This window comes from Chroicocephalus ridibundus, chromosome 3, assembly GCF_963924245.1.
Source record: "Chroicocephalus ridibundus chromosome 3, bChrRid1.1, whole genome shotgun sequence".
Taxonomy (NCBI): domain Eukaryota; kingdom Metazoa; phylum Chordata; class Aves; order Charadriiformes; family Laridae; genus Chroicocephalus; species Chroicocephalus ridibundus.
Genome location: NC_086286.1, coordinates 90,123,809 through 90,150,647, shown reverse-complemented (window position 1 = coordinate 90,150,647; position 26,839 = coordinate 90,123,809). Strand labels below are relative to the sequence as shown.

The 26,839-nt window shown below is 42.0% G+C and overlaps 1 protein-coding gene across 1 annotated transcript; it reads left to right on the top strand.

Moving 5' to 3' along the window:
• LOC134513753 (hormonally up-regulated neu tumor-associated kinase homolog A-like) lies at positions 1-26,839 on the top strand. Its single transcript, XM_063330916.1, has 12 exons — positions 1-252; positions 1,221-1,513; positions 6,033-6,088; positions 7,240-7,378; positions 11,786-11,913; positions 15,219-15,354; positions 16,910-17,117; positions 21,331-21,365; positions 22,319-22,340; positions 23,610-23,829; positions 24,676-25,244; positions 26,735-26,839. Exons 1-12 carry the CDS (start codon positions 1-3, stop codon positions 26,837-26,839), a joined length of 2,163 nt encoding a protein of 720 aa, XP_063186986.1.

Sequence of the window (26,839 nt, the reverse complement as noted above, 5' to 3'; positions counted from 1 at the left end):
ATGCCCACAGCAGTGAAAGCAGGCTTGGATGACAAAATGACAGATACTGGCAACTCGGATGGGATATTACCAGAATGGGAGAAAAACTTAAAGGATATGAAAATACCTGCCTGTTTTAACAAGATGCCCCAAGAGACTGGGAAGACCTTCCCTCACTCCAAACAAGTTGGGAACTACCTAGTAGGCAAAATGATCAACAAGGGCTCCTTTGCCAAGGTGATGGAGGGGCTGCACATCCCCACGGGGGAGAAGGTAAGCTCCTAATTAACCCTAAGAGGGTACCACGCACTAGGAATCGCAAGTAACTTCACACTAACTTATGTCAGAGAATTTCAGACCATTTAATCCGCAAACCACAATCTACTCAGTGAATTATCCTCTGAACCTTATCCTCATAAATTAACCTCATAAATTGAGTTTATTGCTCATGTATAATCAGTCACATGTGTGAATATGTACTGAGTGCAACTGTTTTCACAATTATAAAACAATATAGAGAATAAAGATGCCCTCCTGCTAAAAGAGAATAGGATAATGGCATGAGGACAATTTCATATCTGTTTTCCCTGATAATCCTCATTGAGTAATTAGTGACATGTATTTGACCTATAAAGTTATGGACAACACTTATGGAAAAGCCAGCCACTCCAACAGCAATCATTTATATGGTAGGATACAGATAACATCTGTTATCTCTAGCTCAGTCGGGCTAAAATAACAAACCACTTGATGTAACTGTGGAAAGGTGGATTACTATCGAGTGGCTTTTTGATTTTTACTTTTCTTATGGCTTTAGCAGCTTCACTGGCTGACTAGCTGCCCAAATTGCAAAGGGTCTAATCCCAGCCCATTATAGCCAGTATCTTGAATGGCTTTTAGACCAAGTCAGAAGGAAGCATGTTAGAAAAAAAAATGTGGTAGAGTACAGATGCAGTTAACAGTCAAGCACGTAGGGACTTTTTGCATTTGAGAACATTTCATATATGTGTATTTATTAATGCAATCAGATAGGCAGATACAACAGTTCAGCCTTCTTGTTTTGGCTTCAAGAGAAATAAAAAGCGTATTCTTCCATCAAGAATGTTTCCTCCTGTGATAACAGATTATCAACGTCACGTCAAAACCAGCTTCTCCCACATGTCAGCTTACTCACCATCCTTTTTGAAAATTAATGCAGGTTGCAAAGCTTGTTGACAATTTGAATATGTCCTACAATTTAGGTAGCCATAAAGGTCATTGACAAGAGAAAAGCCAAGCAGGATTCCTATGTTTTGAAAAATATGAAGCGTGAGACACGGATACACCAGATGATTAAGCACCCCAACGTTGTTCGGCTATATGAGACCTTGGAGACTGACAACTCCTATTACATGGTGATGGAGCTGTGCCTCGGCGGGGACCTCCTGGACAGAATTTGTGACAAAAAGAGACTCGCGGAAAGGGAAGTAAGGAGATACACCAGGCAAATTCTGTCTGCAGTGGAGCACCTGCATTGCCAGGGGATTGTTCACAGGTAAGATGTTTTCCTCCCTCCAAAGAACAGTAGGAAAAGAAAGTGCAAAAACACAGAGTACTCTTCTCTGAGAGCATTTCTTTCACTTTCCCTTGTAAAAAAAGGGATTGCCAAGAAGACTATGTTCCCTCAGCCCATCTAAATAAAGCATTTTATTCTCAGTGGTGGTAGAAGATAAGCTGTCACACGCTCCTTGGGGAGTAAAGTAACAAAATCCAGGGATAAGAGCTGATGAGCGCAACAAATTAGTACTTTGCCACGATTATCTCAGAATTAGCTGGTGACAAGACTGTATCTAATTCAAATATTTCAGTGTGGCTGTGCATATAAATATTGATTTCATTTGCTTAGCCACAACATATTGAAATAAACACACATCACTCAGAAGAGAAGAACGAGGAATCACAGCTCAGTGGCTGCGCAGAGGACATGGTCCTGCGGGTCCAGGTCTGTGGCAGGTCGCTGACCTTCCCCGCTGGCTTTTGCATTACAGGGACAGAACAAGACTTCAGCCACTGCTAGAGGGACCTGAGCAGCCCATGCAAGGAGAGCTGATCTTCTTCCCCTCACCAGGGATGCCAAGATGCACATATGCCAAGAGCAGCAGAATAAGGACTGCCATTTTAGGTGGGAGAATAGGCAAGAAGGAGTTTTTCCCACCAGTTTTCTGTTTTACTTAATACTTCACGGTCAATCAGATCCTTAATTTTAAATGGTAAATGCACTCATCAAGCAAGCCTCCAGGACCTAGCAAGTAATCCAGTTGACTGTATTGTTACAGTAACAAATAAGCTCTGACTATGATGGCTAAGAATTTACAAGTACTTTGTGACTTGAAATGCTTACAGTACAGCACTTAATTATATTGGATTTGTTAATTAATAAGGAATGGTCAAGAAAGAAATAGTCAGTATCTGACCTAGAGAATTTAAACAAACAAACAAACAAAAAAACCCATGCCAGAAAACAAACCAAAGGTGCTTCACCCATTTAGTCCAGGCTGACATCCCTGCCTTGCTGGTTCCCTAACTAATCTATTTTGCAGCATTTCTTCAGTGCCCATGATCATAACATTTACATTCTTCCCATGACAACATGCCTCATGAATTTCTCAAGCCCTCTTCCCTTCTTTTTGTTTGGAAACAACCCTTCCCACTGAGCAGGGGAGTAGCCTTTCTTCTCCCGCTTTTCTTCTGTTGGTATCATTTTGCTGGGAAAGCTTTGTGAGAGAGAAGATTTTTGCTGCACAACCTGAGAGCAGCCAGGTATGAAGTGGTGTGAGCTCCTCCAGAGACTTGCTTTACTATCAAACCCCCCTGACCAAAGGAAAATTCATCCCTGGCTCTCAAGCGCCTTGTCATAGGGTTTATGAAATTGCATGGTCCGGCAGGAGCCCAGCCGTCTCGCTAGGTCGCGGGCACAGGTTCGGTCTTCGGTACCTCAACTCATGATCTGCTGCTAGCTTTGAGTTTCAGAGCTGCGGCCTTGACTTCATACCAGAAGCAGACTGGGAAGGATGTGGAAGGGCTTCCCCGCTCAGCTCCAGCTGCAGTGATTTATAGCAACTCACTGCGGAGGTTAAACCCATGAGGATAATTGTGGGCGTATCCTCTTCTGAAAAGGCGGCAACAACGCTTCCAGAAAGATGAGCAGAGAAATAGGAAAGTTACCTCACAAAGTCAATCTGACTTTCTCATCTAAGCACTGAGCAAAGCTCAACTCTTTGTGTTGCTTCAACACAAGGAAAGGAGGGTTCCCAAACTGCCTGGTGGGAATGACTGCTGCTCCACGCTTACCCTGGAACCCCACACGTGTCAGGGCACTGCTGGGGAGGGTGCTGGTAAAATCACACCAGGTATCATAGTCATAATTTCATGAGATGGACAATTGTGTGCCAGTCATTGGGTCTATGCCTGGGGCCTCTTTATTTTACTAGAATGGAGGAGCCTGGTGATTGCAAGATCTCATTCCTAAGTGATGAGCTTCAGAATTTGCTAATCTAATTTACTTTTGCTCAGAAGCGTCTTATGGACATTCCTGATTTTTAACTCTGGGATATACCTCGGAAAAACAGTATTTTCTATTGTCTTAATAATATATACTTGATGAAAAACTGGCCGGTTTTATAACTATTTTTAGTCTGAGTTAATGTTGCTCATCAGAAATCCTGTGCTATGTTTTGACAGCTATTTTGTTTCCTGAGCTTTTCTTTTCCTATTCAGCACTAAAATCAGCACTGATCCAACAAATCCTTACGGCTTAAATTAAGGTTGAGTCTACTTTTCACAGTAAAGGTAGTGCCTTTCTTGCCCACGCAAGACCACAGTTGATTTTGATGCCACAGTTGCCAAAATGATCAAGAAAATGGAGGATTGACTCGCTTGCCTATTCATCCAGCACACAGCGTTTTACTGTGCCAGATATAAGAGGGCTCAGGCACAAGATCAGGTTCAACAGCTTCACAAGCTAACACTCATCGACTGAGCTCTGCTAACTATCCCTATGCCTGCTCTAGACATGGCCAAGTGGTGAGGTAATGCATCTGAGCTTAAAAACCTCCAATAAAGACATACAAGCTAAATCGCATTACCTCGCAATTGGATTGGGCTAGCGCATGCACACAGTCAGCTACCAACTCCTACAGCTGGCACTCGCTAAGTGACGGTAACTTGCTTGTATGTACAGTTCCTAATTTTTCCTGGATATTTTCCCTTCTCCCATATAAAAATGTCATATATCCTTTTGAATCACTACTGGACCAAAGACCTGGAGAAGCATCACAAGCTGCCTCCTAGGCACTCTCTCCGAAGTCCCCATGGGAATGAGAAAAAATTCGTGATGTGGCTTAAACTTACAGCATTTCTGGTAAGGTTTCCTTTGGAAAAAAAAGAACAAGATGTATCTTTGATGCATCTTAACTTCTGACACTATGTAAACTTTAATAGTGACCATTATCAGGTTTTTCAGGCAAGAAAGCGTACATTTTTATTAACTGTGTGAGCACTCAGCTCAGCCTATAGAACAGCAGTTGCGGCAATCCAATGTAACATTATTTAATTGTAGTGTAGTAAAAGTCATCAGAGTGCACCGTGGGGTGCTAAATCCAACAGAAATGTCAGATTTGCAGTGGCCTGAGAAACAACTAGTTTTAAACCACACAGTTTTAGTGCATGGGGATATGTCACAGGGATAGGCTATGAACAAAGTTATTTTAAATGTACCTCCCAGCTTTTGGGCACTGGCTTATTTGCCACTCTAGAAAACATGCTATTCAAATTAAAACTGATTTAAAAATTATCATTAAAACCCTCTCCATCCCATTCTCAGCCTGGGGCAGCAGAGGGTATTGACTGCAATGCTGTTCTTTCCAGAACCACGCAGATAAAAGGAAACTCCGATAAAACCACCCATGGGGACCACCGGGTACACCTCCAGATTTAAATCCCCTGCAGCAGTGCAGTGCTGTTCATGCAGTCATGTTCAAGGTTCTCACAGACCTTGCTCCTCGCTCCTCGCTCCTGCCCTTGTTTCCATCCCTCCTTCTGGTTTCTCCTCCTGTACTCTCCAAGGTCTTTGGGCTGACAAAAGCGCTTCACGACTTCAGAGAGGGTGGGAGGGATATCCACGTACCCAGAGCCGCTTCTCAAATTTGCTCTGTCCCCCCGCGTCCCCCGCAGAGCCGAGGGAAGCCCCCAGTGGCACGCGGGAGGCCGGGATGGGAGTCAGCAAAGCATCGCAGGCTCCTGGACCGCTTCCCAACACCCAAATTACACTGGCTGAGGATTCCCCCGTGCTGCGAAAGATTTCAGCTGCCACTTCAGGCACTCCCCACAGTGCAGCAATATTCCGGCTTTTGGTTTTAATTTGTAAGGATATAAATGTTCCCACAATAAGCAAGTACACGCCTGAGTCAGCTAACAGCATTTTTTCCTGCAGCTCTGAATTACGTCCTCCTGCAGGGGCGGCTGATACTGGTTGACCCTGTTTACATAAACATCACTGCGGAGATGTCTCCACGTTCAGGGTATCTGTCCCCGACCCAGCTTTGGTACACATCCTCTCCTCCACAGGGTCTTACTTTCCAGTTCCCTTCTTATCCTTCATACCTCTCAGGCACGATTTACTCACACGCACACAAAAAAAGCAGAAATACTCAACACAGCTCAGTAGTTCAAAGACAAAAAAACTCCAGGTCCAACTATGTGCAACTTTCGTTTTTTACTCAAATGTAGAGATAAATACTCTTCATTTTTTTAAAAAAATACATCAGTAGAATGGATGATTCCTAAAATTAATTGTCTATTTAAAATATATATTTGTAAAATACTGCCTGAAATATAGAAAGTTTCCATTTTCCCGACTGAAAACTTCAGGAAGGAATAAGGATCTTGTTACAATTGTAGGCAGAGCTGTGCAGAACTATTGTTATTATTTCAATTAAACTTTGCTAAAAACTATCTGCAAATGATTGGCTGGGACATCAGGCATCTTAAAAGTTTGCTTTCTGGCTTCGTTTCAGGGACCTAAAAATCGAAAATTTTCTTCTTGATGAGAACAACAACATCAAAATTGTCGGTAGGTGCACGTTATCTTTGAAGCTTGTTTTCAGCTTTTTGTGTGGTTTTCAGTGGCAGTTCAGCTACTATTGAAATAGCACATTTTATTAGTGAGCTTGTGATTATTCAACAAACATATTCGAGCTTTTAGAATAAATAAAAGTTATGAAGTATAACTTAACAGCTTGTTTATTTGAGCTTTAACTAAAACATATTTTTAAGAGAACAAGGAAAACAATTTTGCCTATTGTTTTCCCTTGTGTATTGCTGGAGAAGCAAGAAACAATTACAGCTTTTATGTGTAGAAAGCTGTTCCTAGCACGAGTGATTTGTAGACAAAGAAATAAATCTTCTGGGGTGAAATGCAGGTATGGACACATTAGCTTCTGTCGAGTCATTACTCCCAACTAGAAACCTCATCATTTGGTATGTGTTAAAAAAAAAAAAAAAAAAAAAAAAGACTTTTTTTGGTCACTGACAGAAACCTTGCTAGGGTTGTGAAGCAAACATTTATAAAAATGAGGGAATTTGCACCAAGCAGTTAACACAGCTCAGAGAAACATTAATTTTATTCTATGGAAACCACACAGAAAAATCCCCACAAGGGAAGCTCACTCTTAGAGACGCCACATGTTTAACCCAGTGTTTCCCAAACTTTTAAAAGCTTAACACCTCTGAGAAAAAAGGCACCAACTCTTCACCCCTGTTTTATAGCCAGCCAGTCCTTTACAATCACACCTTTCTCTTCCTCCCCCCCTTGCACACATGCACATACACAGAGAAAAAGGCTTAAGTTAGCACATTTTACCCCACGTTTTCAACGGGCTAAAGCAGACCCAGCTGAGCTGAATGCCGTAGCTCATTAAGCCGTGCTAGTGCAGCTGCACAGCTAAGCTCTTGTACCAGCATACAGTCAACCGAGGCAAACTAAAATAGCTAAACCAAAATCAACCAAACCAGGCCGATGGCCCCGTGGCTGGGTAACTTCACTGTTACACCTGCTAATTCTCGGCACATTTATTCGAACCCAAATTGGTATCCACAGCTGAGATGTCACCAGATGCTACAGACAGCTGATGTTTTCATCTTTCTCCTATCTTCAACCAATTCGTAAAGTTAAACAATTTTGAGAAGAGACTAAAACTTCTTCCTTGTTTTTGTGACCATCAGATTTCGGACTGAGCAATGCTGCAAAGTTTGAGGGTCTCTCTCAGGAGCTGTTACATACCCAGTGTGGAAGCCCAGCTTATGCTGCCCCAGAACTCCTTGCTCAAAGGAAATATGGTCCAAAGGTGGACATCTGGTCCATGTAAGTAGATCTAAAAAGATGCTTATTGAACCACTCTCAGCACTGAATGGTTTAGACAAGACTCTGCTATAAATAGGTTAGTGGCACTCTGCTTTGGGGCATCAGTGTGGAAAGCAGAGATATATTGGAGAAGGGTTGCCGGAAAAAAAAATATTTACGGGTGTGAAAAATATATCTTGAAGTGTGTATTCATTGCGGAACACTGGAGAGAAAAATGAATGAGCAATGCACATGTTATTCTGGAGTAAGCCTGCAGCAAGGGAAGTCAGCAGAAGGTAGGGTATCCAGCTTTAAGAGCCTGCTCTGACCACACAGAGAAAAGGCTTGTATGTATCAGCCCCCCCAGACGAACCCACCCCACCCTCTTGGCATTATGGCACACAGGTACAGCTGATATCTGAGTCACTTCGGTTAAAATCAGAAGCCCTGGAAACCCTGGGCTGACAAATGGGCATTTCTGTCTACTTTGACTAAAGAAGAAATACAAACAGAAAAATTGAGTCTCAGAGACACACAAAACAAAGATGTGGCTACAGCAGAGCCAGAAGACCTTCATCTGTACCTTGGCTAGGCCCTTATATCAGATTATGATTAAAAAATGGAGTTATTTACTTCATAGGTGGCACAAACCTGAGCGGACTCCATTTTATTTGTTCATTACATCTATAGGGTATGTCCCTTACAACAAAGAATAATGCAGAAGGTGCCATCAGAAGAGTAATTTTTCATATAAATCATCTCAGAGTTTTCAACTGTGTTTGCAGTTTGCAATTTTAGCAGTCAAGTTTGGGTTTTTTTTTATTTTTTTTTCAGTTTTTCTGGATGGATCTGAGAAAATGATAGTATATTAAGTCCAATTTTGTATCCTTTGATCTTCATGGATCAGGATAGGAGAACTGTTCTCCATGTCCATCATTTGTACAAAGGCAGTTCATGTTTATCTGTAAGTATATGCGCCCACATATCAGCTTCTCCTCAGCTGTGTTCCACCCAGAACACATTTTTAAGCCCATTTCTAGCAGGTATGATTCAGGGCAGAGAAGATGAGTATGAGTAACATAGACTAAGCCAAACCTTCATCTAGAGCAGTAAGATTCAAAAACGCAGCAGCTGGTCAAATGCACCTTTGTCCTGACTCCTCCCACCTATTTACAACCGCAACCATATTTCCCTGCAGTATCTCAACTAACAAGCGGTAGGGTAAAAGTCAGGGTGCTGTTGAAGACAATGAAAAAAGCCTGTGGATTTCAAACAGCTCAGAAGGCTTGTCAGCGTATTTGGGCTTTTTGGCTTAGAAGTGCCGCCTCCCACCCCACCCCACCCCACCCCACCACCGTGTCGGTCTAACGGATCTTAATGTTCTGCTTCTGTTCAACACACAACGCTGCATTTGATCCAAATCCAAACCACCTCACCCTGCTCACCTGCCAGAAGGGAATGGAGGTCTGGATGTACAGAACTGCTCGGAACTGGGATGTTCCACCTGCTCATCCAGCTGCAAGAATATGGAGTCTCCTTGAGGAGTTCTCAGCAGTCTTTACTAAACCATGTATCTACAGAGGATAATGGGGTTTAGTTCGATCTGCAAGGTTGCTGGTACCTACATATAGGATCTGATTTAGATGTCTAAAGTAGAAGCTAAGCACTCCTATATGGTCGAAAGAGAAAGAGGATTTATATACACATAAATACATAATGCACATTATTCCTCTCAAGACCTGCTTCTGGCAGACACACTATTAATTCGGGTTTTGACTTAACTATGATTCTTATACCTCAGCTTCCTCTAAATTTACAGGATATGAACAGTACAGAAAATTAAGGATGGAGGGAGAAGTTCTACCAAATTACTTCAGTATAAGTCTGGATTTCAAGAGTACTACTCTGGATTTATGTAGACATAACACAGAAAAATCAGGTCTAGAGGATGCTGTCACCACTTAAATAGGATTATACTTATTTCACATTTTAGATGTCTGAATGAAGGCAAAGCAGTAACCTAAGAACCATTTACTGAGCTCACTCTGTTAATAAACAGCACATAACAGGTCAAGGGCTACATAAAAATTATATAAGGCCCTTGGTATTTAACATAGACATATTCTACATTTTAGGCAGAAAACATATTTACAATTTAACCTGAATTATTTATATTATCATCATGGAAAAGGGAATTCTGATGAACTAAAATATTAATTAGAAAGATAAGTTACTTCTATTGTCACAAAATAAGTAAAGGATTACAGATGGACTGGACTCTGGCAAAAAACTCTAATGTGGTGGAGAAATTCTGACTCTGTGCAGCAGGACTGACAAGGAATCTTTACAACGGGAACCAGAAAGCCATATTCAGTCAGAAGCACATTCAGAAAACCAACCAGACCAAGGACACTACAGCTAAGGCTCCTATGAGGCAACAGCGAACAGCAATCACTGTTTTGCCTAATCATGACTTTTGTGCATAAGATTTTAAAGATTCTTCGGAGGGAGGACTGCAAAGTTATTCGCTTTTGTGCATCAGCTGAATTGAGGAAACAGCTGTTGTATTCAAACAAATCCAGATAGTTCAGTGGGATAGAGAAGAAGCAGTCTGTTGTAGTTAATAAACGAAAGTTTAACATGCCGTCAGATCCCAGCTACAATTAACTGCTAAGTGCATTACTGTTAACTAGGTACATTTGGTGCATAAGATTTTGAAAGAGATTTTTAGGATGGCAGGTACATCCACTCCCCAAATTCCTGTACCTTGGGGATTTCCCCATCCAGTAGGCTGATGAAAAGAACTATTGCCAGTTTAAAGCACCAATCATGTATATCATCACCAGCAATTTGAAGTGCATGGTAGTGTTTGCAGTGTTGAAAAGAAAAATGTATTCAATGTTGTAATGACATTAGAGGTCCATTTGCACTGCATGTTACTTCCACTCATCAGGGAATATCCAGGGACCCTTCTCACACTTCAACTCCAGTTACTTTTACTCCACATGTTATTATGTATTATAGAATGACAATCCTTGCTACTTCAGTCAACGCAATGTCATTTCATTTTCCTTTGTATCTCTGGGTGGTTTTTTTTTTACTCAAAGGATTAATCAGGAACATTTTGGAAAGCATTACATTCAAGGACGAGATTCGTCAGAAGGTTTGGTAAAGTGAGAAGAGACTTGGTCTCACCTAAATTTAGCCATTTAACAACCAGGCATCTGGGTTATACCAGGCAGTTAGTGTCAGTGCAGGGAGATAGTTCATCTCCTGAGATACTTAACTGCAGCCTAAAATAGCTGTATAACATAGCTGTGATGAATCTCTCTTGGAGAGGCCTGTCTCTTTCCATTGATAACTACTGATATCTAGGTTTTAGATGGTTAAAGTGAGACAAGATAAGTCCTAGTCAAAAGTAATAAAAAGCATTTATCCATCGGTTACTGGTTCAAATGCAATCCAATGCAACATTTAGAAAAAGGTGCCACCATCTTCTCACGGCTTTTCAGTGATGCTATTGTTTTCTCATGGTTTTTCAACGGTTTGAAAACATTAAAAAAAGATTGTAGCTGCGCACGCCACGAAGAGATAACATTGTCATCATCTGCACTACTGTACGAGCCAGATCGATTAAATCAGAATTGCCTGAATTCCTAAAATGACCGTCTTGACTGAGTTCAATGGAGACACGGCAAAGGGTGGCGAAGAGAAGCGCTGCTGTGGTGGCCCCGCTCAGCTGGAGCAAGAAAGTACCATGGAGAGTGTTCAAGGAAACCTCCCCGTTCCCAAACTCGGGACAGCTAAGCAAGTTTTCCAAACGTTGGTACTTCTCCAAACAGAATGGCAAACCTTCACAAAGTTTGCTGATCGCTGCTAGCAGGTTGTTAGTCTTTCGCAAGAGCTAAAGTTTTAAGTTTTTAGCCAAGAGCAAGCTGTTACCAAATGAATGCCTTCTAGGCATAAGTCGCACCTAATTTAGCAATCTGAGCAAAGCAAGAAGAACTGAATTACTATTTGGAACAGGATCTATCGCATCAGTCCCAGCTCTGTGTTGTCACTCAGCCTCCAAACTGAAATGCTTTATTCTGATGGGCTGGGAACACTACGCTGACACTCCAATGAGCTTATTTTAAAATAAACAGCAGGTTTCCACTTTCAACACTGCAGGCTTTCCAGTCACTCACTGTACAGTCTATTTTATATACACTTCCCACAACATTCTTTTCTAGATAAAATGGCATTTACACAAAGAAAAAAGGCGTAAGATGTGTATTCAGTACAAATTGCTGCTTAGAGGTAATTTGTAACCCCATTCTTGATACTGAAGGCAAACCTCTGAAACCTGACTCATAGCTCTGTGGGATTTTTTAACAAATATTTATTTGCATTATATGGAGCTCTGATGTTTGTCTTTTTCTCTGACAGAGGTGTAAGCACGTTTGCTATGCTAACCGGCACATTACCCTTCACCGTGGAACCTTTCAATATCAAGCAACTACATCAAAAGATGTTAATTGGAGAAATCAGCCCTATTCCGTCAGATATCTCCCCTGGTAAAGCACTCCAATTTTTATAAAGAATAATGATCTATAAAAGGTCTAACCCATGTAATAAAGCAAACTTAGCAATAACGCAACCTTCTGGAAAACAAGAGGTACCTTTACCAGTTCCTTTGTTTGCATTTAGAAATAACTTTTGTTTGCCTTAGGCAAGATCTCTTTATTTCAGGGTAGTAGGGAAATAACATTGTTGCCTCTTCAAAAGACCACTCTTCTTGGTTCTTACAGGGGAAATAAAATGTACATTGCTTTTACATAAGTGGAGCAGTTGTGCAGAAATTAGGACACAGTCATGTTTTCTATGTCCCATGTTGTGTGTCATAGCCAGACATTCTTTCCTGTTTTTCCCAAAAATCAGTTATCAAAACCTTAGATAATTTTTCCTGAAGAGCTTATCTTTTGGCTACAGACAGAACCCACAACATTGAGATAATTAAAGAAATCGGATGGCTATTTTTGTGAAGAGCCTGTTCATACTTTTCATGAGAAAGAACTGAAAAACGACATTTTCCAATGAATTTTACTGACATTCTTTAATGAGGTCCGGTCTGTGGAGTCTTTTAGGACAACTGGGAAAGAAAGTTCTCAAAATCTCTAGCCTGAATTACAGCCCATGGCTCTAAAACCCAGAAGTCATGTTGGTGTATATATGCTCTGGGTTAGCAGTCCAAAATTTACTTCCTCAAAGCTCAAAATTCTGCTGCTTTACAATGATTCCTATACACCTCTGGCTTTAGTCCCTATTTTCTCTCCACCTGGACTAGCATCTCCTTTGTTGACCATCACAGGCTTGGGCATCTTCTCACAGCCATTATCGTGCAGCTTCACTGACCAAGTGAGAAAGCAGAGCAGAACGAGACATGTTTTGCCCAGCTACCTACAAGCATGAGTCCAGATCTCCCCATCGTTTTGAGCAGCATTGCTCTGAGGTTAGGCAAGAATGAGCCCAGGAACCAAGATTAGCTTCAGCGGCTGCCTTGCAGCCAAGCACTGGGAAGCAGCAGACAGTTCCAGAATAAGCTAGCTGGAGCTAGTCCTTAGTTAGAGTATTAAGATAATGTGATGATTCAATTTCTTTTTCTCCCCGAGTAAATGGTATGAGGTACCGTAGCTGTCCAGAATGTTTGTACATTAGTCTCTCATTTATCTTTCTTTGGAGATTTGTTTCCAGATAGCAGCTCCATTTTTCTACAAGCCCTCCATAGTTGCAATTATTATATTAGTAATTTTTCTTATTTATGCTATTGTTATAGCTTCTACTAATAAATGCATTATCTCTGCTTTTCTACAAAGCCCACACAGTGACTGGAAGATTGCGGATAACTCTATTGTTCCCTTGCCCATTGGGAATTTAGTGAGAGAGCAATAGTAAACAAGCTTTGCATACTTTAGATCTAAGTTCCTCTGAAGGAGATTACAAGTGAAAGGAGCAGTATGTTCCCAGTTTAATGCTCACTTGCCATTTTGCTCATTTCAAAACTTCCCCAAGGAATACGGAAGAATTCAGTAGAGTTTTCCCAAGAAGAAAAAAAAAAAAGAGAGGGACTTTATGCAGTTTTGGAGCTGAGTGATAGACATATGGGAATAGAATCATAGAATCATAGAATCATAGAATTGTTGAGGTTGGAAGGGACCTTTAAGATCATCGAGTCCAACCTTTAGCCTACCCTGACAAGAGCCACTTCTAAACCATGTCCCTCAGTGCCCCATCTACCCTTTTTTTAAACACCTCCAGAGATGGTGAATCCACCACCTCCCTGGGCAGCCTATTCCAATGTTTAATAACCCTTTCAGTGAAAAAATGTCTCCTAATATCTAATCTAAACCTCCCCTGACGTAACTTGAACCCGTTTCCCCTCGTCCTATCACTTGTCACCAGGGAGAAGAGGTCAGCCCCCACCTCTCCACAACCTCCTTTCAGGTAGTTGTAGAGGGTGATAAGGTCTCCCCTCAGCCTCCTCTTTTCCAGGCTAAACAACCCCAGCTCCCTCAGTCATTCTTCATAAGGTTTGTCCTCCAGGCCCCTCACCAGCTTTGTAGCCCTTCTCTGGACACGCTCCAACACCTCAATGTCCCTCTTGTAGCGAGGGGCCCAAAACTGAACGCAGTACTCGAGGTGGGGCCTCACCAGTGCCGAGTACAGGGGGATGATCACTTCCCTAGTCCGCTCACCACACTATTCCTGATACAGGCTAGGATGCTGTTGGCCTTCTTGGCCACCTGGGCACACTGCTGGCTCATATTCAGCCGGCTGTCAACCAACACTCCCAAGTCCTTTTCTGTCGAGCTGCTTTCAAGCCATTCTGCCCCAATCCTGTAGCGCTGCATGGGGTTGTTGTGACCTGTCGTGGTTTAGCCTCAGATGGCAACAAAGAACCACGTGCCGCTCGCACGTGCCTTCCTAATACAGGAAGGATAGTAAGAAAAGGCAAGACTCTTGGGTTGGGACAAAGGCAGTTTAACAGAACAGCAAAGGGAACAGGCAAACAACAACAACAACAACACGGATAGGGGAATATACAAACGCGATTACGGAACCGCCGCTCCCCACCGCTCGCAGACCGGCCGACCCGGGACGCCCCAGCCCGCTTTTAAGCAGCAACTTCCTGCCCCCTCCCCCGGCAGCTCAGGGTGGGCGTGGCTCACATGGCATGGAATACCAGGAAAAGTTAACCCTATCCCCACCGGAACCAGGACATGACCCAAGTACAGGACCCGGCACTTGGCCTTGTTGAACCTCATACCATTATGTTTGAGCTTTCTCTGTCCCAATTCCAGGAAGCCAAAGCACAATACATCATCTGAGCACATGGGTCATACAGAAAGTTTTATCAATGGGGTTAGCTTCTTTGTGGGAGGAAGGTAAATCCTGGGTAGTCACCTGGCACAGAAGCCCCCCTTCTCAGAGCCGTGATCAAATGCTGAGTAAGCACAATGCTGAGATTGCTATTGATGCCATCGGCTGCATTCACTGGGGCAAATTAGGAAGCAAGATCCAGTGCTCTATCTATAGCAGCATCCATAGGTCCATAGCATGCATTCCGGCATGGTGTGGCCACGGCTGCCCACCCTGCTCAGGCATCCCTGGGGGAACCACATGAGACCACAGCAGTCTCAGAGGAAAGCTGGAGCCATTTATTCAGCAGTCCAGAGGTAGCCCTAGAGACTGGATTTTATCTGAGGTTCTTACAACGCGCAGAGCAGGGCAAGTGCCAGCTTTCTGAAAAAGGAAAATTTTGCACTGCCCAAATAATCAGATATCACTAGTAAACAAGCCATTTCGTCTGAATACTGCACAGGAGCTGTACACTTCATGCAGTCCTTACTTGAGCCTGACCCTGCTAAGAGGCCTGGAGTCAAAGAAGCAATAAAAGACAAATGGTTGAATGAAGGCTTCACCAGAAAAATACTGAATGCTGCTACCTATAAGAACAGGTAACAAATTTCACTTCTCTCTCTCAGCTTGCGATTTCAGGATTCGAGATTTGGGGGGGAAGTGTTGGGGGTTTTAGGATTTTTTTTGTTTTGTCAGTTTTGGAAGCTTTTTATTATCTGCTCAGGGCTGTTCCGAAATGACAACATTTTATTTCAGAAAACAGCACATCTACTTTTCTGACCATGGATAAATTTTATATAAGAGGAAACTTACAGATCTTTATAGAACTGCCTATATCCATTGTATCAATAATTTTGTTCTCAACGTGCCTCAGTGGTGCCATTAATTTCTAGATGCTGTGCTTCTAATCCCTTACTGCAAACGTAGGTCTTGCATGCCCTGAGGGAATGACGTTTTTATATTACACTGTATTTCTTGTTAGTCTAATAATTTCTATTCTCATGCATCTTTATAACTGGCCTTAAGTAGTCTCCCTTTTATCTTCACAAGCCGCTTTACAGCTTAGGATTATTATAAAAGTTTGAAATAGATATGTGCAATATGACATTTCACATAAACATTGCCAACTTTTGAGATGTTATTCATCTGTCATATTGGGAGGCTGCAAAGTATACTTTGCATGTCTTTAAATACCTAATTTCAGTGATGGACATTCTACATCGTCCTCACAGATGAAAGTAGCTAGCCATGGGTCAAATATTTCACGACCAGATCATTCTGTAAAAGTCAATAGTTTACACTAATCAAAAAAGAGTGTAATTTGGCCTATGTAATCTGCACCATCTGCAATGGTGTCTACAGGACATGTGGCAGGCTTTCCTGCCACAATCCAGGTGTTCCACTGTCAGTCACAAGTAGGGCTATTAGAAACCTATGCACAATTTGTTCATTTCTCTGAGAATTGTCCACTGTTCCTACCTTGCCTTCCTTCCCTCCCCTCAGATGTATCTGTGCCCATCCACACTGAATTTTGAAAAAATGTCTTAGAAGTCTCAGAAACCGGGGCTGTCATATTCTAAAATGCCTTTACTACACTTTACTACTCACAGAAGCCTGTGAGTAAAATAATTATCATTATAACATCAGCAGTTTTATTTTACAATCTGATTTATATAAAAATACAAATCCTCTTGTACTTTCCTTGGTTCTTTTTTTTCCTTTGAGATTTTCCTGCCTACAGGGCTCTTCCTGTCCTCTTACGCGTGCGCACACACACACACACTATCTCTCTGTTAATCCATTTGAGACTACTGTGCTGAGAACCAAAATATACACACTCGATTAAAATGAGAAAATGCTGGTTTCTATCTTTTAATTTTTCAAGCTTAATCCTGGTGGGTGTCCTTTCGGAGTAATCAATTATATCAACAATAGGATATTTAATAATGCAGTAACAGAGCCTCAGCCCAGCTCTGTGAAGTTAGCGTAACCAGACAGAGAATTTTTGCACAACTGCGTATCATAACTTGACTGTACAATTGACTTAGCCTACTGCAGCTACATCACAAGAAGTGTGTTGTCCACTTCCCGTAAATACTGACATTGTACCTGGACACATCATTTGTATTTAAGTACTTTTTCCTAATATTTCAGACTTTGCCCCAGTGAATTGAATCCTGTTGTTTTAAACTACATGACAGAAATGATGGAGTTCAGTCTTTCAGAAGTTATCAACATTTTAATAAGTAACAGACCCTCTCCTGCCATGGCTTCTTATTGCTTATTGCTGAAGAAACTGCTCAGGTACCAGAAAGACCGCAAAAGAGCCCAGGTAAGATATCATGATCATGACAGGCATAAAGTGCTCCCTGGATTCTTATGAGGAATATCGCGACAGCCACACAGCACATGTGAAAAGGGTGCTTGTCCATGGAATGGAGACAAAACTCACTGAAAATAGTAATGAAATTGCAGATCTGGGTGCAGTCTCAGGAAACCTATGTTCTGGCATTCTCAGAGGTGATTATTTTAAGATCTTTTTTTTCCCAGAGATAAATATACCCTTTTTTATGACTAATGAATTTTTAAAATGGGCTGCTGGTTGTAATGGGATTGAGAATTTTTTTGCTTTACATAAAATATTACTTTTCCATTGGGTAAAGGAGCATTAGCATTGCAGTGACTCTGCTATCCCTTCCCTTTCTCACTGGCCCGTGAGGGCCTGATCCAAAGTCTGGGGAGGTGAGTGGGAAGCTGTGAAAGTTGTAAAATGTTTTCCCAGCATCTTTTTTTTTTTATTTTTAACACTGTATCTTATGCTCACACTCCAGCTCCGACTCACTCAAGGACATGGAGTGAGATCAGAGGGGAGAAAAAATTAAAAATTAAATTCAGAAAATTATGGTAATTGCTGGTAAGGCCACAATTAGTTAAAAAGGCTGTTAGCTTTTCTTTTACAACCGTCTCCACTAAGGGGTTCACAGCTCAGTCATAAAAATTTTGCTTCAGGCAGAAACTAGGCAGACAGGAAGCCAAATTCCAGCTTCTAACACACAAGTGCAATGGGAAAAGTTTCAGCTACAAAACAACACACATCAGCGATTAGCCTCCCATTCAAAGCCTTTGCCCCGGAGAAGCTGTATTTTGAGAAGGTCCAGTTGACTCCTCTAGAAATTATTCAGACGAGCTTGAGCAGATCCAGATCTCCATCCCAGCACACAGCCCCAAGGTTGCAACAGCCTGTGCAGTGTTTGCAGGCAGAGCCATAACTCAAAAATATGAGTTGGGGAGTGTGTGTGTGTGTGCGCGTGCGCGCTTAGGGGGAGGAGGCTTTCCTTCACATATGTGATTTTTTTCATATTAAAATTTTGAATTGGATCTGCTAAATCATAAGTCACTCGGAAAGAGCTGTATTGTGAAGGCTATTGACCAGCTTTCTTGAATCTCTGGGTATCAAGCTGATTTACAGCCCCTAGAGATCTAGCCTTCCAGGCAAGTGGTAGCATTTCAAGTCCTCTATGACCTCTTTCAGCTTCCTACCCGGGTGGAAGAGGGAAGCAATCGTGTGTGCAAAGTAAGTTACAAGCTGATTAAGGGGCTGCATTGCTTCCCGCCACTCCTGGCATGCAAAATGCCCTCTTAAGGCAGAGAGTCAAGATGAATTCAAGCACAGACCCAAAAAATGGCTCTGATTGTAAGGCAGTAACACTAAAAATTATTGCTTTGAAATCCTAGTATTTATTTATTTATTTCGCAGGCAGGCTGGACATTTTGGTAGACCAAGGAAGAAAAGATGGGAAGTTTAACAAAGGAATGACTGACATTTTCTTTCTCTGTGTTGACATTTTTCCAGTCAAGGGTTTAAACCCAAATTGGTACTGACCCAAAATAACCTAGCTAGCTACCAGCTCAAAACAGTGGTGACTTTCACAGAATCTCAGACTGGGTGAGGGACCTCTGGAGGTCATCTGGTCCAACCCCCTTGCTCAAGCAGAGCCACCTAGAGCTTCTTGCCCAGGACCGCGTCCAGATGGTTTTTAAATATCTCCAAGGTTGGAGACTCCACAGCCTCCCTGGGCAACCTGTGACAATGCTGGGTCATCTTCACAGGGAAAAAGTGGTTCCTGATGTTCAGAGGGAACCTCCTGTGTTTCAGTTTGTGCCCATTGCATCTAGTCCTATCACTGGGCGCCACTGAAAAGAGCCTGGCTCTTTGCACCCTCTTCAGATATTTGTATATACCGATGAGAATCCTCCTGAGCCTTCTCTTCTCCAGGTGGAAGAGTCCCGACCCTCTCAGCCTTTCCTCACAGGAGAGATACTCCAGTCCTTTAATCATCTTTGTGGCCTTTCACTGGACTGTCACCAGTATGTCCATGTCTTTCTTGTACTGAAGAGCCAAGACCTGGACACAGTACTCTGGGCGTGGCCTTACTGAGTAGAGGGGCAGCATCACCTCCCTTGACCTGCTGGCAACACTCCTCCTAGTGCAGCCCAGGATACCATTCGCCTTCTTTGCAGCAAGGTACACTGATAGCTCATGTTCAACTTGGTGTCCACCAGGACCCCCAGCTCCTTTCCTGACAAGCTGTTTTCCAGATGGGTGGCCCCAGCATATGCTGGTGCCTGGGGTTGTTCCTCCTCAGGGGAAGAACTTTGCACTTCCCCTTTCTGAACTAAACCTAGTGGGGACATGTCTAGCACGTGAACTGGGTACGCACTCTGGGGTCTGCTCGGTTGTACATATCACAACTCCCCATTTCTACACCTTCCCTATGTCCCTTTCTATGTAGCTCCCAGGTGTGCAGTTCTTTCTTCCACAGCACAAAAATGATGCTGAACTGCAAATCTTCGCGTGTTCAATGTGGGGACATCTTAAATTTGCATTTAGACAGACAGAACGTCCCTTTAACAGCTTTGGAGGGAACTGACTCGCTTTTAGGACATCTTTGATAAGAACCTGAAATATATGCACAAGCTAGATGCCTAAATTTGGCATCTAAGTCGTTAAAAGGTTGTTTCCTCGTTTGTTAACACAAGGTTTGTAAATGCTACCTTTAAATTCACAAACACAAAGCCTGCTACTAGTACCATTTAGAGATTTTTCTGTTATCAGAGTGTTTGTAAAACTCATAGGCTTTTTCCCAGATAGTCACTCTAAATCATTCATTTCTTAGCTTTATTCCTCTACTTCCTCTTACATTCTTCTGTATTATGAAAATTAGTATTTCTCCCTTGCTAGTAGCCAGGCTCTGCAATTATTTGCAGCTAATATTGATCACCTCTCTATTGCTTCTTATTCAAGCTTTATACACAATTAACTTGTGCAATCACTCCTCCCCAGGAGCTCTTTTAAATCATGACTAGTAGTGCTGCCACCTTATGCGAGTTTCTCCAACGTTCAATAACACTCATATTGCCCAGAAAGGCCGGGGTTTGGGCAAAAAGATGGGAGAGGGAAAGGCTGGCTAAGAAATCAAGTTGGGCATTCTTACTCAATGCGCTCATTTTTCCAGTATCCTCTGGCCTGTTCTTCAGCAAAAGCTACTTTATGCACATGCTTACACAATGGCAAAACTTAGCCCTAAGCGTATGCAAAGTATATAGGGAAAAGAAAAGAATGCAGCTCTCGGATCCCGAGGCAGAGCCCCACACGGGTGGCATGACGTTTTTGGGCAAAGGCAGAGCCAAGAGCAGCCCCCAGCTCCCCTGGAGCCCAGCCCACACTGCGCTAGCACGGCACTCGGAGGAGGCAGCTGGCAGGGCATTATCGCGGGGGGAGGAATCTCTGCTTTGGTCTAAAAGAGGCCAAATTCAACCACCTCTTTGGCAGGCTGCAATGCACTCCTCTGACCACCCGGCCACAGAGAGTTGAAACCGAGGAAGACGCGTAAAAATTGTTAACTGAGTGTGAGGGGGAAATTTCCCACTTTTTCTTCATCTTCTTGTTGGGATCCTGATAATGTTACTGGATCTTAATTACAACTGCATGGGTATTTGATAGTTGTATTACAAATTATGCCAAGGATATTTCAAAATGCATAGATGGATGTTCTTTCTATTCTGTACAATGCCAACTATTTGCTATTTATTACTAGCAGCGTGTGATCCGTCATTAAATCACATAATTTCCTTTCAGCTCTCCAGATCTTGCAAATGTATGCATCTGCTTTAACTTTAAGTATGTGAATAGTTTCACTGAGCTCAACAAGACCACTTGTGTGCATAAAATTAAAGCACAAAAATAAGCATTTGCATCTAAATGAGTGCAAATTTAAATCTAAATGACCGAAACAAATAAGTAGCAACTAACAGTCACAGGTAAAATGAAGAACCCTGAAAACAAATTGCCATTCATTTACACTATTTCTGTCTATAAAGGACCGTAAAGGCTATTGTGTATTCTTGTCTGCCTATGAAAAGAGATACGCACAGACAGAAAATATTTATAAGGGAGTAAATTAATGGTAAAAAAAATACCCCAGTATTTTTGAACAAATTAAAAACCTCCCCTCCCCTCAGTGAATTATAGAGAAAGTTGGCATCTGGCTCTTCTGAAAGTTCTGTCCAAAAAGAACCAAATGTATCAAATATCAACACAAACGAAAAAGTATTTGCATTCATGACAATGCTCATGAATAACATGCAATAAAAAATTCCACCAACACAATCAGCCCAAAACACTGTTTGGAATTCAAACACATATTCACAAACCACTGCATTCAACTCATTCCAGGCAGCAGACTACGCTATGATTTTTCACACAATACTGAAGAAACATGCAATTTCCTGGGGACAAATTTTCAGCTGAACTTCTAATCTACAACTGCAAAAAAGTCTGTGGAAATTATTTTTCATGTACAAAACCTCTCTGTTTGAAAAACCAGCGCGAGTCATTGTATTTGCAACTCCTCCTTGTATACACAAGCTAACATTTGTACATGCAAATAATAGTTTTGGTGGATGCAAACAGATGTGATTCTCATTTTTCTGGGTGCAATTAGAGAAGTCTGCTGAAAGCCTGACCCTGAAAAAAGCATAAGATCCTTTCCATGTTCAAATTTGAGCCATAAGTCATTGGACAAACTTAAAACACAGCCTGTCCTTTTATGCATCGTAATTTCTCCAAGCAATGTATTTACATTTTATGTGTTCTGTTGTAGAAGAGGGAGCCTTAATGATTACAATTTGCCATCCAGAACTTTATAGCTAGCCCTTGCAGAAAATAGCATTTCTGCCAAAAAGCTTCCTGCCCAGGTGCTTAACCAATTAGCTCTTAAGAGGTCTGGCAGTAAAACCAGTCATGGCAAGTTTTCTGATATACTGTATATAAGGTGACAGCTTGCAAAATGTAAGATGAAAATTTGTTTTCTTAACTAGCAGTGTGTAAAATCCTGGGAGACTATTTGATTGCGTAGCCTAAAATGCTTATGACATCTCAAATTCCCAATTGATCTAGCGTGGTTTTAGCAATATGTTGTCAACTTAAACATACTGCGTTTCTTTTTATAAATACTTTGAAAATAATTTTCTTAATTGTGATTGGGTTCTGCAAATATGTAGGAAGGATGGAGTAACCCCACAAGTTTGAGGTTTGAGGCCCTTCAAATTTTTCCAAACATTTTTGCTAACTCACAAAATACATGCAAGCTTTCAAAAGCCCCTTTTCTCCACAAATTACACCCACTTTTTATAATGGCATGTTAGATTAAAAACATATTTTTCACAAGCGGAGTACTTTGCAATGCAAAGAATAGAAGAAAACCATGAAAGATAAATATTCCACACAGTAAAACAAATGACTTCTCTGATTCTGGAAGCAAGAAGTTTGTATTATGTGGGGATGGCAGTGAAAAGACCAAAACTCACTACAGATAATCCCCGAAGTGGTGTCTGCATAATGACAAAGTGGGTCTGCCTAAGATGACATGGAGAACATGCAAAAAAGCTTGGTATTGAACTGGAAGATCCATGTGGATAGTCAATACGTTCCAGAAATTTCATTTTCAGGAGTGCCAGACCTGAGAGAAGGTGGTCTTTGGCAGAAGCAGCACATGGCGCAGATAGCTCATCTTAGGACTTTGTAGTGTAGGAGGGGATTTATTTCACGGGGCAGCCCTTGCATCTTCACAACGTTTTGATACCTGAAACTCAGTGTGCATGAGGCTACCGCAGTGAGGACTCTGAAAATTTGGATCATGGGATAGACAAGTGTCCTACATAAGAAAGCACACCCCCACGTGTATGTAGGATGCATGTAGGAGTAAGGGTGACAGCGGTGCAGCAGGAGCGAGTCCTGGAGGCCATGCTTTTTGTTAGGATGCTCAGTCCTGTTACGACAGCTCCATGGAGGTCTTTCCTTCTGCAACCCCACTGCAAAACCTTCCCAGGACTGCTTTAGCCCTGTGCTGCCTTCCTGCCCTCACAGCAGACAGCAACAGGCCCACGACAATCTTCCTCCTGGATCGGGGGGGTGGCTCGCAGCATCCTATAATGTTTTTGCTTTGCAGCATGAGGTCTGTGGTACCCTGGTTAGCAGACTCCGTGAGCTGTAAGCCTGGAAGGAAGTGCTACAGGCTCTCCAAAGATGGCATTCTAGTCTCCAGTGGATTTTCATGAAAACTTGCTCCCTATGTCCTGTGGGGTAAAAGGCAAGGTCTGCCAGCCCACGTGCAGCTGGGTTTCAGGAAGAACCTCTGGTATGGGGTCTGCTCAGATGAAAAGTTGATGTGTGTAACCAAGGCTTGTGTGAAAACAAGATTTCCCATTGCTCGTGTTCTACTGTGATTTCCTTTAAGGTTCAAGGTGCTTTTTTTGTCCCATACTAATAGAATGGTGTCTGATCATTTTGCAGAGGGAAAATGAAGTAGAAAAACACAATATTAATCCTGATGAATATTTGAATAAGCAGTCGGAAATTCAGATTTCCCAGAAGGCTGAAATGGACACTCCAGAAAACTTCAGAAATTATGGCAACAGGGCATTTCCTTCTGTACTAACCCTGGCAGTGCCAGATGCTATTAAGGAAGATGAGATCGCAATTACATTAGAAAACCAAGAAAACTTGACAGAAGGTACTGTTCCAAAATATAGTCTTGGCATCTTAGTCTGAAAAGGGTACTAAGGTATCTGTCTGGGAAAAAAAGGGAACACGATTCATGAAAATTCTATAGAAATATCCTTCCACTTTGTTTTGAAATAACAAGTATTTGAGCAATTGTTTCCCAGCCTGGTTACAAGTGTCACAACTTCATCGGTGGTAAGACACTGGCACAGGTTGCCCAGAGAAGCTGTGGATGCCCCATCCCTGGAAGTGTTCAAGGCCAGGCTGGATGGGGCTTTGAGCAGCCTGGTCTAGTGGGAGGTGTCCCTGCCCATGGCAGGGGGGTTGGAACTACATGATCTTTAAGATCCCTTCCAACCCGAACCATTCTATGATTCTATAAGAAGGGGCTGCACTCATATCCATGGCATTATTTCCATAGTCTCAAAAATATAGAAGATGCACAGTACTGGACAATCAAATTCCACATCTGAATTTAAGCTTACTTCTGCTCCAGTTACTGCACGCCCAAAGCTATTCACATATGTGACATGGTTAAATTAATGCCATAAGTAGCCCCAGAAGCATAAATGAATAATAGTCACTAAAATTAAGCCAGGCAACTTTATGCTGAGATGGTCATTTAAGACTATTCACCCAACCAAAAAACTTGCTGATTGCCTACCAGCAGATCACCATTTGCTTTAAATCCTTGGTGCAAAATTTCATTCTAGGTCAAGATTTACTTTTATTTATGCCTTTACAAGTACTGACTTTTTTTCTCATGAGATGAAGCTGTTTTGATATTAACATGTTATTTTTCTTGAAAACAACATTCCAGCAGAAGCTGATCTGATTTATTCTATATTCTCTTTAGTTTCCAAGTTTGCAGGCAGAGAGTTGGTCCACCTTGGACCTCCTAAGTCATCAAGCAAAAGTACGCCATGTCAGACCATGTATCAGCTGCTTTTGGACCTTCAGGAGAACGAGAATGATTTTGAAGATTTGACTGAAGCCAGAAAACCACGTATTCATGAGAAATTGCCATCCACAGCAGCAAATAACCAACTTCCTTCTTCAAACGTAGAAGCAATGACGTGTACAAGCAAAGCACCTCCCCGGTCCCTAATGGAAAACAAAATTATTACCAGGAGTCCTTTGCCTCATCAGGACATGAGGTTTAAAGACCTTCTGAAGGCAGGAGATGACAATATTTGCATCCCAACACGGTGGCACCTTGATAAAGAGGACACTGATCTCCTCATGACTGACTTTCCCCAGCTGTCACCTTTCCCCAGGCTGCAACAAGGTGCCCTGAGAGAAACCCTAGCTAGAAAGATTTCCTGTCTGGGGGCATCACAGCAACATACAAATATCTGCCCTGTGTTTTTAGTCCATGGTTCAAAACCACCGGCATTCCCCATGTCCCAACAGCAAACATTTACCGTAAGAAGTATGAGGCAGTATAAAGAAAACCCAACTCATTTTTTCAACAAGAAAACTAAGAAAAACTTTATCCAACTCAGACATGCACCTAAAACTACAGACCTAAATCTTCCAGTTTTATCTCCACCACACCAAACCAGGCTGGGGCAAAAAACAGAGACTCAAAGGTTAAATTTTGCATAAATAAAACACCCACAAAGCATCAAAAGAAAATAGGATGAAGGGACAGGAAAGAAACAAAGACAGACAAAAACAGCGAGAAAAGGAAGGCAGGAGAGATGAATCCAATCTTAAAATGAGACACTTACAAACTGAAAGAAGGATGACATGATTTAAACTGCGTGTCCTGCGACACCTAGCAAACATTGGGCTACAAATTTTTGCAGAGTGCATCAAAGACATAGAAAAACAGATGTCACTGTAACAGAACATCATCAAGCATATTTAGGCAAAAAAGCAGGCATTGCGGGCAGAAGATACAATTTTAAATATTTCCTATCAATACACGTACTATCCCAAACTTGTGTCACTTGTACTTATGTATTTCATTTGGAAAATAAACCCAGTCAGGCAATTTTCATTAAGCTGTGAACATAAGGCAGAAGGTAAACAAACAGTAACAACGGTGGAATAATTGATTTTGGGGGGATTGTTGTAATAAACAAAAAAGTCATTGCACTGATCTTTATTTATTTATTAGTTTTAACTGTGTGTATTCTGATTAATGGAGAACATGCAACGTAACTCCCCTGAAAGGAGCAAATCAACACATTTTCCTTGTAAATTTAACAGCTTAATTAGGACTGCTTATTTGTAACTGTGCGCCTTCACATTTGTCTCTTACTATTGAAAACATGCATTTGCTTTCAGTTTCAATGATTTATGCTGCTTCACTAGATTTTCATAGTACTAAGCTTTGAGCCTGATTCTGTCTTCAAATCAGTTTTTATTTCAGTTAAATCCCTTAACTTCAACAGATTTGAAGTTGATAGAGGTGAGAATACAATGGGAGTCTTCATATTTGCTGCTCGGTAAGCTCACATGTAGAAGTAAAAGATGCACAAAGGGTTTCTGAGTAATACTAGATGGATATACAAAGAATAGCAGCAAGAAAAAGCAGCAGCAGAAGAAGGTATAATCCTATGAGCTAAAACCAAGGCTTTTATCTGACAAGCACTGTGGTAAGCATTTGGTCACACTGAAGGGGCCCAAACCTGTGGTCCCGTTTTTGTCTGTCTCACCTTCCCCCACTTCACCAGAACCATGTCCATGGGGTGAGATCTTCATGGTCCACACAGCTCCTGACAAGCGTGCCACGTTGCCTCACTGAGGGAAGCTTACGCAGACCGCATGGGTGCTGGCCACTCTGCCTTTTCCTCGGCTGGGCTGGAACAGCTATTGCGGAGCCCTGATCCCAGCCAGCCCTGAAAAATCCTCTGAATAAGAGACCCATTTTTAACTCAGGACATCTTTGCTGACCAGCCTTACAGGGCAAGTCCACAGCTGTAGCTGAAGAGCTGGAGAGGAAGGATGGGGCGCGAAGGCAGGAATTTATCACCACTGAAGAAATCATGCTGTGTGACTTTGTCCCGTGA